The 12,414-nt window shown below is 46.9% G+C and overlaps 1 protein-coding gene across 4 annotated transcripts in view; it reads left to right on the top strand.

Annotated features, from left to right (window-relative positions):
* LOC124124494 overlaps nucleotides 1-12,414 on the top strand; it is a 15,774-nt gene extending 3,360 nt beyond the window's left edge. For 2 of the 4 annotated variants that reach the window (XM_048395093.1, XM_048395094.1), the window contains exons 2-7: nucleotides 652-761; nucleotides 5,237-5,453; nucleotides 5,579-5,931; nucleotides 6,373-6,508; nucleotides 9,579-9,686; nucleotides 12,149-12,414. In XM_048395093.1, coding sequence (XP_048251050.1) covers nucleotides 671-761; nucleotides 5,237-5,453; nucleotides 5,579-5,931; nucleotides 6,373-6,508; nucleotides 9,579-9,686; nucleotides 12,149-12,308 — 1,065 coding nt within the window. In that variant the 5' untranslated portion in view covers nucleotides 652-670 and the 3' untranslated portion in view covers nucleotides 12,309-12,414. Of the gene's footprint in view, nucleotides 1-651; nucleotides 762-5,236; nucleotides 5,495-5,578; nucleotides 5,932-6,372; nucleotides 6,509-9,578; nucleotides 9,687-12,148 lie in introns of all 4 variants that reach the window. The other 2 variants (XM_046487677.2, XM_046487675.2) reach the window with 2 other exon arrangements.

Below are 12,414 nucleotides of genomic sequence, written 5' to 3'. Positions count from 1 at the left end.
GTCTCCACCCTCAATGTCTCCATACTCAATGTCTTCACCCTCAATGTCTCCAGGCTCAATGTCTCCATACTCAATGTCTCCTCCACCCTCAATGTCTTCACACTCAATGTCTCCAGGCTCAATGTCTCCATACTCAATGTCTCCACCCTCAATGTCTCCACACTCAATGTCTCCACCCTCAATGTCTTCACACTCAATGTCTCCAGGCTCAATGTCTCCATACTCAATGTCTCCACCCTCAATGTCTCCATCCCCAGTCTCTCCACCCTCAATTTCTCCACCCTCAATGTCTCCACACTCAATGTCTCCACAGTCAGTCTCATCTCACCTAGCCCCAAGGGGTAAGTATGTTTTTCGACACTTGGTTATGTTATGCACGGACATGTATTAGAAATGTATTTGCTGTTGCTATTTCATGATCTATCACATTTACTTCATCAGACGGTTAATATAATCATGTAACACCATCAGTTAATCTTCAAATAATGGTATTGTTAAAAACGGTATGGGAAATTAAAAAAAATGAGCAAAAATGAAGTGCAGCTTATTATTTCGCACACGACAGTAGGCTTGTAAGTTAATAATGACATATTCACTCTGTGATTGTGACAGGGTTGTTGACAGTGTGTGTTGTTATCACTATATCCGCAGTTCATGAGCTCTTCCAATAATGGGACTGTCTGGTGAGCTTCCCATTTCGTGTTACCTCCCTTTGATCGTCGCCGTAGTGTGTTGTACCAGCAATGGCGTCCAATCAACACGTGAGTAGAACATGACGTCATTTCAGCTATTACAATGTGAGTGAACGAGCCGAGGCTGTCACACTACTGGCTATCGGGTTTTATTATACACCTGGAAAGAAGCTGCCACACCCAGAAAGTTTACTGACAAGAATGATATTGTTAAATTGTGGTCAGAGAAATAAGAACAGCCATTCCATGTAGGGGACAAGGTTGAAATGTGACTACGGTTGTAGTGTGAGAGAGCCGACAGCAGCAATAACATGTAGGGGTCACGGTTGTGATGTAAGAGAGACGACAGTAGTAACAACATGTAAGGGTCACGGTTGTAGTGTGAGAGAGCCGACAGCAGCAATAACGTGTAGGGGTCACGGTTGTAGTGTGAGAGAGACGACAGCAGCAATAACATGTAGGGGTCACGGTTGTAGTGTGAGAGAGACGACAGCAGCAATAACGTGTAGGGGTCACGGTTGTAGTGTGAGAGAGATGAGAGTAGCAATAACGTGTAGCGGTCACGGTTGTAGTGTGAGAGAGACGACAGTAGCTATAGCGTGTAGGGGTCACGGTTGTAGTGTGAGAGAGACGACAACAGGAATATTATATAGGGGTCACGGTTGTAGTGTGAGAGAGACGACAGTAGTAATAACATGTAGGGGTCACGGTTGTAGTGTGAGAGAGCCGACAGCAGCAATAACATGTAGGGGTCACGGTTGTAGTGTTAGATAGACGACAGTAGCAATAACGTGTAGGGGTCACGGTTGTAGTGTGAGATAGACGACAGTAGCAATAACATGTAAGGGTCACGGTTGTAGTGTGAGAGAGACGATAGTAGCAATAACATGTAAGGGTCACGGTTGTAGTGTGAGAGAGACGACAGTAGCAATAACGTGTAGGGGTCACGGTTGTAGTGTGAGAGAGACGATAGTAGCAATAACATGTAGGGGTCACGGTTGTAGTGTGAGAGAGACGACAGTAGCAATAACGTGTAGGGGTCACGGTTGTAGTGTGAGAGAGACGATAGTAGCAATAACATGTAGGGGTCACGGTTGTAGTGTGAGAGAGACGACAGCAGCAATAACGTGTAGGGGTCACGGTTGTAGTGTGAGAGAGACGACAGCAGCAATAACGTGTAGAGGTCACGGTTGTAGTGTGAGAGAGACGACAGAAGTAATAACATGTAAGGGTCACGGTTGTAGTGTGAGAGAGACGATAGTAGCAATAACGTGTAGGGGTCACGGTTGTAGTGTGAGAGAGACGACAGCAGCAATAACGTGTAGGGGTCACGGTTGTAGTGTGAGAGAGACGACAGCAGCAATAACGTGTAGGGGTCACGGTTGTAGTGTGAGAGAGACGACAGCAGCAATAACGTGTAGGGGTCACGGTTGTAGTGTGAGAGAGACGACAGCAGCAATAACGTGTAGAGGTCACGGTTGTAGTGTGAGAGAGACGACAGAAGTAATAACATGTAAGGGTCACGGTTGTAGTGTGAGAGAGACGATAGTAGCAATAACGTGTAGGGGTCACGGTTGTAGTGTGAGAGAGACGACAGCAGCAATAACGTGTAGGGGTCACGGTTGTAGTGTGAGAGAGACGACAGCAGCAATAACGTGTAGGGGTCACGGTTGTAGTGTGAGAGATACGACAGTAGCAATAACATGTAGGGGTCACGGTTGTACTGTGAGAGGGACGACAGTAGCAATAACATGTAAGGGTCACGGTTATAGTGTGAGAGAGAGGGCAGTATGAATAACGTGTAGGGGTCACGGTTATAGTGTGAGAGAGACGACAGTAGCAATAACGTGTAGGGGTCACGGTTGTAGTGTGAGAGAGACGATAGTAGCAATAACATGTAGGGGTCACGGTTGTAGTGTGAGAGAGACGACAGCAGCAATAACGTGTAGGGGTCAAGGTTGTAGTGTGAGAGAGACGATAGTAGCAATAACATGTAAGGGTCACGGTTGTAGTGTGAGAGAGACGATAGTAGCAATAACATGTAGGGGTCACGGTTGTAGTGTGAGAGAGACGACAGTAGCAATAACGTGTAGGGGTCACGGTTGTAGTGTGAGAGAGACGACAGTAGCAATAACGTGTAGGGGTCACGGTTGTAGTGTGAGAGAGACGATAGTAGCAATAACGTGTAGAGGTCACGGTTGTAGTGTGAGAGAGACGACAGTAGCAATAACATGTAGGGGTCACGGTTGTAGGGTGATAGAGACGACAGCAGCAATAACGTGTAGGGGTCACGGTTGTAGTGTGAGAGAGACGGCAGTATCAATAACGTGTAGGGGTCACGGTTGTAGTGTGAGAGAGACGGCAGTATCAATAACGTGTAGGGGTCACGGTTGTAGTGTGAGAGAGACGACAGTAGCAATAACATGTAGGGGTCACGGTTGTAGTGTGAGAGAGACGACAGCAGCAATAACATGTAGGGGTCACGGTTGTAGTGTGAGAGAGACGGCAGTATCAATAACGTGTAGGGGTCACGGTTGTAGTGTGAGAGAGACGACAGTAGCAATAACATGTAAGGGTCACGGTTGTAGTGTGAGAGAGACGACAGCAGTAATAACATGTAAGGGTCACGGTTGTAGTGTGAGAGAGACGATAGTAGCAATAACATGTAAGGGTCACGGTTGTAGTGTGAGAGATACGACAGTAGCAATAACATGTAAGGGTCACGGTTGTAGTGTGAGAGAGACGACAGCAGTAATAACATGTAAGGGTCACGGTTGTAGTGTGAGAGAGACGATAGTAGCAATAACATGTAGGGGTCACGGTTGTAGTGTGAGAGAGACGACAGTAGCAATAACGTGTAGGGGTCACGGTTGTAGTGTGAGAGAGACGATAGTAGCAATAACATGTAAGGGTCACGGTTGTAGTGTGAGAGATACGACAGCAGTAATAACATGTAAGGGTCACGGTTGTAGTGTGAGAGAGACGATAGTAGCAATAACATGTAGGGGTCACGGTTGTAGTGTGAGAGAGACGACAGTAGCAATAACGTGTAGGGGTCACGGTTGTAGTGTGAGAGAGACGACAGTAGCAATAACATGTAGGGGTCACGGTTGTAGTGTGAGAGAGACGACAGCAGTAATAACATGTAAGGGTCACGGTTGTAGTGTGAGAGAGACGACAGTAGCAATAACGTGTAGGGGTCACGGTTGTAGTGTGAGAGAGACGACAGCAGTAATAACATGTAAGGGTCACGGTTGTAGTGTGAGAGAGACGATAGTAGCAATAACATGTAAGGGTCACGGTTGTAGTGTGAGAGATACGACAGTAGCAATAACATGTAGGGGTCACGGTTGTAGTGTGAGAGAGACGACAGCAGTAATAACATGTAAGGGTCACGGTTGTAGTGTGAGAGAGACGGCAGTAGCAATAACGTGTAGGGGTCACGGTTGTAGTGTGAGAGAGACGACAGCAGTAATAACATGTAAGGGTCACGGTTGTAGTGTGAGAGAGACGGCAGTAGCAATAACGTGTAGGGGTCACGGTTGTAGTGTGAGAGAGACGACAACAGTAATAACATGTAAGGGTCACGGTTGTAGTGTGAGAGAGACGGCAGTAGCAATAACATGTAGGGGTCACGGTTGTAGTGTGAGAGAGACGACAGCAGCAATAACGTGTAGAGGTCACGGTTGTAGTGTGAGAGAGACGATAGTAGCAATAACATGTAAGGGTCACGGTTGTAGTGTGAGAGAGACGACAGTAGTAATAACATGTAGGGGTCACGGTTGTAGCGTGAGAGAGACGATAGTAGCAATAACATGTAGGGGTCACGGTTGTAGTGTGAGAGAGACGGCAGTATCAATAACGTGTAGGGGTCACGGTTGTAGTGTGAGAGAGACGACAGTAGCAATAACGTGTAGAGGTCACGGTTGTAGTGTGAGAGAGACGACAGTATCAATAACGTGTAGGGGTCACGGTTGTAGTGTGAGAGAGACGACAGTATCAATAACGTGTAGGGGTCACGGTTGTAGTGTGAGAGAGACAACAGTATCAATAACGTGTAGAAGTAACGGTTGTAGTGTGAGAGAGACGACAGTAGCAATAACATGTAAGGGTCACGGTTGTAGCGCGAGATAGACGGCAGTATCAATAACGTGTAGGGGTCACGGTTGTAGTGCGAGATAGACGACAGTATCAATAACGTGTAGGGGTCACGGTTGTAGTGCGAGAGAGACAACAGTATCAATAACATGTAGAAGTCACGGTTGTAGTGTGAGAGAGACGACAGTAGCAATAACATGTAAGGGTCACGGTTGTAGCGCGAGATAGACGGCAGTATCAATAACGTGTAGGGGTCACGGTTGTAGTGCGAGATAGACGACAGTATCAATAACGTGTAGGGGTCACGGTTGTAGTGTGAGAGAGACGACAGTAGCAATAACATGTAAGGGTCACGGTTGTAGTGTGAGAGAGACGACAGTATCAATAACGTGTAGGGGTCACGGTTGTAGTGCGAGACATCTGTTTTGTGGCACATTTTGTTTCAGACTGTCCCCGTCCGGTTACCCCAATTGTCGTGACTAAACTCACCCAGCGGAACCTGATGATGGACCCGGCCTCCTACACGCAGCTGTCCATGTCTCTGCCAGTGAAGTGTGTCTCCGAGGCGTTCGTCCCACTAGACGATGAGGGTGCCAAATGTGAAAACGGCCAATGGGTCCTTCCCAATACGAAGTGTGTCCGTACGTGGCTCTATAGGCAGACATACACAGACTACTGTCTCACACCCAATACGACGTGTGTCCGTACGTGGCTTTATAAGCAGACATACACACACTACTGTCTCACACCCAATACGACGTGTGTCCGTACGTGGCTCTATAGGCTACATACACACACTACTGTCTCACACCCAATACGACGTGTGTCCGTACGTGGCTCTATAGGCTACATACACACACTACTGTCTCAATCCAATACGACGTGTGTCCGTACGTGGCTCTATTAGCAGACATACACACACTACTGTCTCAATCCAATACGACGTGTGTCCGTACGTGGCTCTATAAGCAGACACACACAAACTACTGTCTCACACCCAATACGACGTGTGTCCGTACGTGGCTCTATAGGCAGACACACACAAACTACTGTCTCACACCCAATACGACGTGTGTCCGTACGTGGCTCTATAAGCAGACATACACACACTACTGTCTCACACCCAATACGACGTGTGTCCGTACGTGGCTCTTTAGGCAGACATACACACATTACTGTCTCAATCCAATACGACGTGTGTCCGTACGTGGCTCTATTAGCAGACATACACACACTACTGTCTCACACCAATAGCAGGTGCATCGTAGAATGACTAAAGACCACACTAAAGACCTGGCATAATCACAACACGATGCTCTTTGCAAAATTACAATTGCGAAAGCAACTAAACGCAGTATCTTTATTAATAGTACATAAAATTGTGAGGCAGAATGCTTCGGTGTAGGCGACTGGGAAGTGATGCATATTTCTTTTTGTGTTTCAGTTCAGCAATTTATTCAGTGTACAAACTTGACACACAACTTATCTATATATGCCAGAATAAGTGTTTTTAAGGTTTTTGTACAGCCAATTTTCACAGAATCCGATTTCAGGTTGTTCATTACAACGCTTCCGCTTTCAGCGCTGATCTACCGTGAGCGGAAGGTCACCAACACAATCATGACTATCTGTGCGGCTGTGGGGGGAGTGCTAGCCGCCACCTTTATAATCGTCAAGGTCATCTGCTACCGCCGGAGCCGCGGCAAGGGTCAACGGAAGTAAGTCACGTGACATGACCATATGTCAACCCGTCCCTCTTACAGTGTCCAAAAACCCAGTGTGTTAGTGAGTTGGGTTTAAGCCCGCTGTTCTGCAGATCGTAGCCGTTAACCACTTTGGGGAAACCCAGGAGCACGTGCATGGGGCCTGACACATCTACAATACGTTATGAGGGCGTTTTTTTTATTCGACCCCACGATCTTTGGATACTGGCACGCCTAAGGAACGTAACTCTGCACGGTTGTACCCCCCATGGCCCTAATCACAGAGACAACACCCAACATATACCCACAGACTTGATGTTGTCCCCGTAAAGATCAGGGTTAAAATTGGTCTTCACAAACACATGCTTGTCGTAAGAGGCGACTAATGTGATCAGGTGGTCAGGCTGGCTGACTAGGTTGATGCGTGGCATCGTATCCCAATGCTCGCGATGTCAAACACTCAGTTATTACAGACCGAGGCAAGAACTAGGCTTTGATACAGGCTAGTGGATACGCTTTCCTCGGCAAGATGGCCATCATATAGCTGGCAACTTGCTGAGTGCGGCGTTAAATAATAAAACAAACTTGCAACTGTAAGCTTGGCGTAAGAGGAGACTAACGGAATCGAGTGGTCTGGCATGTGACTTGGTTGATGCATGCCATCGTATCCCAATTGCATAGGTCGATGGTCATGATGTCAGTTTACTGGATTGTCTGATCCAGAGTTAATTATTTACAAACCCCAGCCATATAGCTGGAATATTGCTCAGTGCGGCGTTAAAAACAAAACAAAGCATAACAAAGTTATGCCAGTACACTTTAGAAAGGAATGTGTCTCATAATTGCATCATGCAAGACGCGGTTCTTTCTTTGGCCAATGAGCTGCATTTACTCTGTGCGCAATACCGTTATGAAACATGGTATATTGCATTGACCAACATTTGAAACTATTCCAAAGTCAGTGCCACATATTTCATGTGTATGCCAGGTAAATCCCTGGAAATGTAAACTAAAATTCATTTTGCAGGTAGACATATTGGTCAGGTAATATGAAAACGTTGTGTTTTGTCATGTTCTCTTATATGCATGGCCGTGACGTAACTCGAACATGATCTTTCACGAGAGATGGGTGTGTGTCGTTACAAATAGTGTACCGTTCTATCATCCGGATCTCGATAAGATGCGAGTCTTGGGTGACTTTACTGACAAAAGGAAGTCTGACTTAAAATATTTCCATCGGCTTCGGTGCCCAAAGTTGAAATTGACATTCTTGAACCACATCTCACATCCGACGGGCGCATGACAGTGGCAATCATTTTTCTACCTAATGGTAACTTATTAATTTAAGAACAAAAGACTGACTATTTCTGTACCGTCACACGTCCTTCTATCTGCAGCCACTGTAGACTCTGTATGGTGTATTTCTGTACAGACACACGTCCTTCTATCTGCAGACACTATAGACTCTGTACGGTGTATTTCTGTACTGACACACGTCCTTCTATCTGCAGCCACTATAGACTCTGTACGGGGTATTTCTGTACTGACACACGTCCTTCTATCTGCAGCCACTATAGACTCTGTACGGGGTGTTTCTGTACTGACACACGTCCTTCTATCTGCAGCAACTATAGACTCTGTACGGGGTATTTCTGTACTGCAGACCGTCCTTCTATCTGCAGCCACTGTAGACTCTGTACGGGGTGTTTCTGTACTGACACACGTCCTTCTATCTGCAGCCACTGTAGACTCTGTACGGGGTGTTTCTGTACTGACACACGTCCTTCTATCTGCAGCAACTATAGACTCTGTACGGGGTGTTTCTGTACTGACACACGTCCTTCTATCTGCAGCAACTATAGACTCTGTACGGGGTATTTCTGTACTGACACACGTCCTTCTATCTGCAGCAACTGTAGACTCTGTACGGGGTGTTTCTGTACTGACACACGTCCTTCTATCTGCAGCCACTGTAGACTCTGTACGGGGTGTTTCTGTACTGACACACGTCCTTCTATCTGCAGCCACTATAGACTCTGTACGGGGTATTTCTGTACTGACACACGTCCTTCTATCTGCAGCCACTGTAGACTCTGTATGGTGTATTTCTGTACTGACACACGTCCTTCTATCTGCAGCCACTATAGACTCTGTACGGGGTGTTTCTGTACTGACACACGTCCTTCTATCTGCAGCAACTATAGACTCTGTACGGGGTATTTCTGTACTGACACACGTCCTTCTATCTGCAGCAACTATAGACTCTGTATGGTGTATTTCTGTACTGACACACGTCCTTCTATCTGCAGACACTATAGACTCTGTACGGGATATTTCTGTACTGACACACGTCCTTCTATCTGTAGCCACTATAGACTCTGTACGGGGTATTTCTGTACTGACACACGTCCTTCTCTCTGCAGACACTATAGACTCTGTATGGTGTATTTCTGTACTGACACACGTCCTTCTATCTGTAGCCACTATAGACTCTGTACGGGGTATTTCTGTACTGACGCACGTCCTTCTATCTGCAGCCACTATAGAATCTGTACGGGGTGTTTCTGTACTGACACACGTCCTTCTATCTGCAGCCACTGTAGACTCTGTACGGGGTGTTTCTGTACTGACACACGTCCTTCTATCTGCAGCCACTATAGACTCTGTACGGTGTATTTCTGTACTGACACACGTCCTTCTATCTGCAGACACTATAGACTCTGTACGGGGTGTTTCTGTACCGACACACGTCCTTCTATCTGTAGCCACGGTAGACTCTGTACGGGTATTTCTGTACTGACACACGTCCTTCTATCTGCAGCAACTATAGACTCTGTACGGGGTGTTTCTGTACTGACACACTTCCTTCTATCTGCAGCCACTATAGACTCTGTATGGTGTATTTCTGTACTGACACACGTCCTTCTATCTGCAGCCACTATAGACTCTGTGCGGGTATTTCTGTACGGACACACGTCCTTCTATCTGCAGCCACTATAGGCTCTGTACGGGTATTTCTGTACTGACACACGTCCTTCTATCTGCAGCCACTGTAGACTCTGTACGGGGTGTTTCTGTACTGCAGGTCTCGTAAGGCGGATGATAACATGGAGATGACAAGCAATGGCGGCGTGCCGACAGTGAGCAGGGGCGTGACGTTAGGGATTGACCGGCGATCTGCTCACTATGACGAGTAAGTAACTAGACGATGTACAGTAAGCGAATGAAAGCAATGTTATTGTGCATGATATACTTCTGGGTTTAAACTGCTGGCTACGCTGGTTGTCCTCATACAGAACTCCACCAGCAGGGAAGTCGCGCAGGGCGGAAAACCTCCTGAAAAAGTTGCAAACGCAGTGGAATATCTCGGCATTAAAGGGACCTTTTTAGGCATACGTTCCAAGCAAAGAAGAACAGGACATGATAACTGTGTGAGCAACATGCTATCGCAGACGTACTCTGCACAGTTGTGATGCATTGGTGTGAGAACAATGACGATCCGGGCGAGAACACCCCTGCAGCTACCCGTGCTTGTCGTAAGAGGCGACGAACGGGATCGGGTGGTCAGGCTCGCTGACTTGGTTGATGCATGTCATCGTATCCAAAATGCGTAGATCGATAATCATGATGTCAATGACTGGATTGTCTGGTCCAGACTCGTTCATATACAGATCGCCGTCATATAGCTGGAATAGTGCTGAGTGAGCCGTTAAACAACAAACACACATTGGTGTGCGAAAATGTTGTGCCATTATTACAGCTAAGGTATAAACTTGTTGATAAACTAAACGTATTCATAACATTAACGCATGTTCATGACGACGGGCATGTGTGGCAGTGTTGCCCAGAGTTACCTGGTAGAGTTGGTTATCTGTGGAACAGAGGCAGTACAACGGGGCAGCATTAACTCCAAGGTTTCCAAAATAAAACATGTCAGTTTTAATAAGTGCCTCTCTAAACAGCAACTTGAAGGTTTATTCTTCAACAGGTTTATATCCTGACATGTCCACAAGTGTAAACATCTTCAGATAGCTACAAGTTTATAACGTTTTACAATAGGACCAAGCATGGATTCAGGTTTGTGTTTAGGATCTGAATATATTTGTGTACAATGTTCCCAGTTATGTTCACAAAGGCACACTGATGATTAGGCCCACCTCTAAATAGGACACGTGACGCTACAGCTGACCGCTTAAAACCCTTTTGCGTACATGGTAAACAGTCCGTCATGGCGGGTGTAGACAACTAGCAGTCCTCTCGTGTACCGCTGTCTCTGTCCCAGTATCGCAACTAGCAGTCCTCTCGTGTACCGCTGTCTCTGTCCCAGTGCCACAACTAGCAGTCCTCTCGTGTACCGCTGTCTCTGTCCCAGTGCCACAACTAGCAGTCCTCTCGTGTACCACTGTCTCTGTCCCAGTATCACAACTAGCAGTCCTCTCGTGTACCACTGTCTCTGTCCCAGTATCACAACTAGCAGTCCTCTCGTGTACCACTGTCTCTGTCCCAGTGCCACAACTAGCAGTCCTCTCGTGTACCACTGTCTCTGTCCCAGTGCCACAACTAGCAGTCCTCTCGTGTACCGCTGTCTCTGTCCCAGTGCCACAACTAGCAGTCCTCTCGTGTACCACTGTCTCTGTCCCAGTGCCACAACTAGCAGTCCTCTCGTGTACCGCTGTCTCTGTCCCAGTGCCACAACTAGCAGTCCTCTCGTGTACCACTGTCTCTGTCCCAGTGCCACAACTAGCAGTCCTCTCGTGTACCACTGTCTCGGTCCCAGTGCCACAACTAGCAGTCCTCTCGTGTACCACTGTCTCTGTCCCAGTGCCACAACTAGCAGTCCTCTCGTGTACCGCTGTCTCTGTCCCAGTGCCACAACTAGCAGTCCTCTCGTGTACCACTGTCTCTGTCCCAGTGCCACAACTAGCAGTCCTCTCGTGTACCGCTGTCTCTGTCCCAGTGCCACAACTAGCAGTCCTCTCGTGTACCACTGTCTCTGTCCCAGTATCACAACTAGCAGTCCTCTCGTGTACCACTGTCTCTGTCCCAGTATCACAACTAGCAGTCCTCTCGTGTACCGCCGTCTCGTATCTCCCAGTACATTCACTTGTTGTCCAAACCTACACTTGTCATGTATTCGTATCTCCCAGTACAGTCACTTGTCGTCCAAACCTACACTTGTCATGTATTCGTATCTCCCAGTACATTCACTTGTCGTCCAAACCTACACTTGTCATGTATTCGTATCTCCCAGTATATTCACTTGTCGTCCAAACCTACACTTGTCATGTATTCGTATCTCCCAGTATATTCACTTGTTGTCCAAACCTACACTTGTCATGTATTCGTATCTCCCAGTATATTCACTTGTCGTCCAAACCTACACTTGTCATGTATTCGTATCTCCCAGTATATTCACTTGTTGTCCAAACCTACACTTGTCATGTATTCGTATCTCCCAGTATATTCACTTGTCGTCCAAACCTACACTTGTCATGTATTCGTATCTCCCAGTAGATTCACTTGTCGTCCAAACCTACACTTGTCATGTATTCGTATCTCCAAGTACATTCACTTGTCGTCCAAACCTACACTTGTCGAGTGAATATCAATGCGACTGCAGCTGGTTTGCCGAATGTGTTGTTACTTCTTCTGCAGACCATCAGCCCTGTCTGGACGTAGCAGCCGCGCCTACAGTCACCACACACAGCCGAATCACAACCAAGACGTACGAGCTTCCCAATATTCAAATGGAGGCGGTTTTCGCCCGGATGTCGGGGGTCATCGGCCTGGGAGCCACGTGATTTCAGCTTTCTGATTTTATCCAATAAACGGGTTGCAGACTCCTTCAGGTGTTCAACATGTGGCCCATCTGCAAAACCAATAGCCCACCTTGCTGTAAGATTAAGAAATCCGTTATTTTA

Source organism: Haliotis rufescens, unplaced genomic scaffold, assembly GCF_023055435.1.
Source record: "Haliotis rufescens isolate VD_foot unplaced genomic scaffold, xgHalRufe1.0.p SCAF_14, whole genome shotgun sequence".
NCBI lineage: Eukaryota > Metazoa > Mollusca > Gastropoda > Lepetellida > Haliotidae > Haliotis > Haliotis rufescens.
This window is presented reverse-complemented; position numbering and strand designations above follow the sequence as displayed.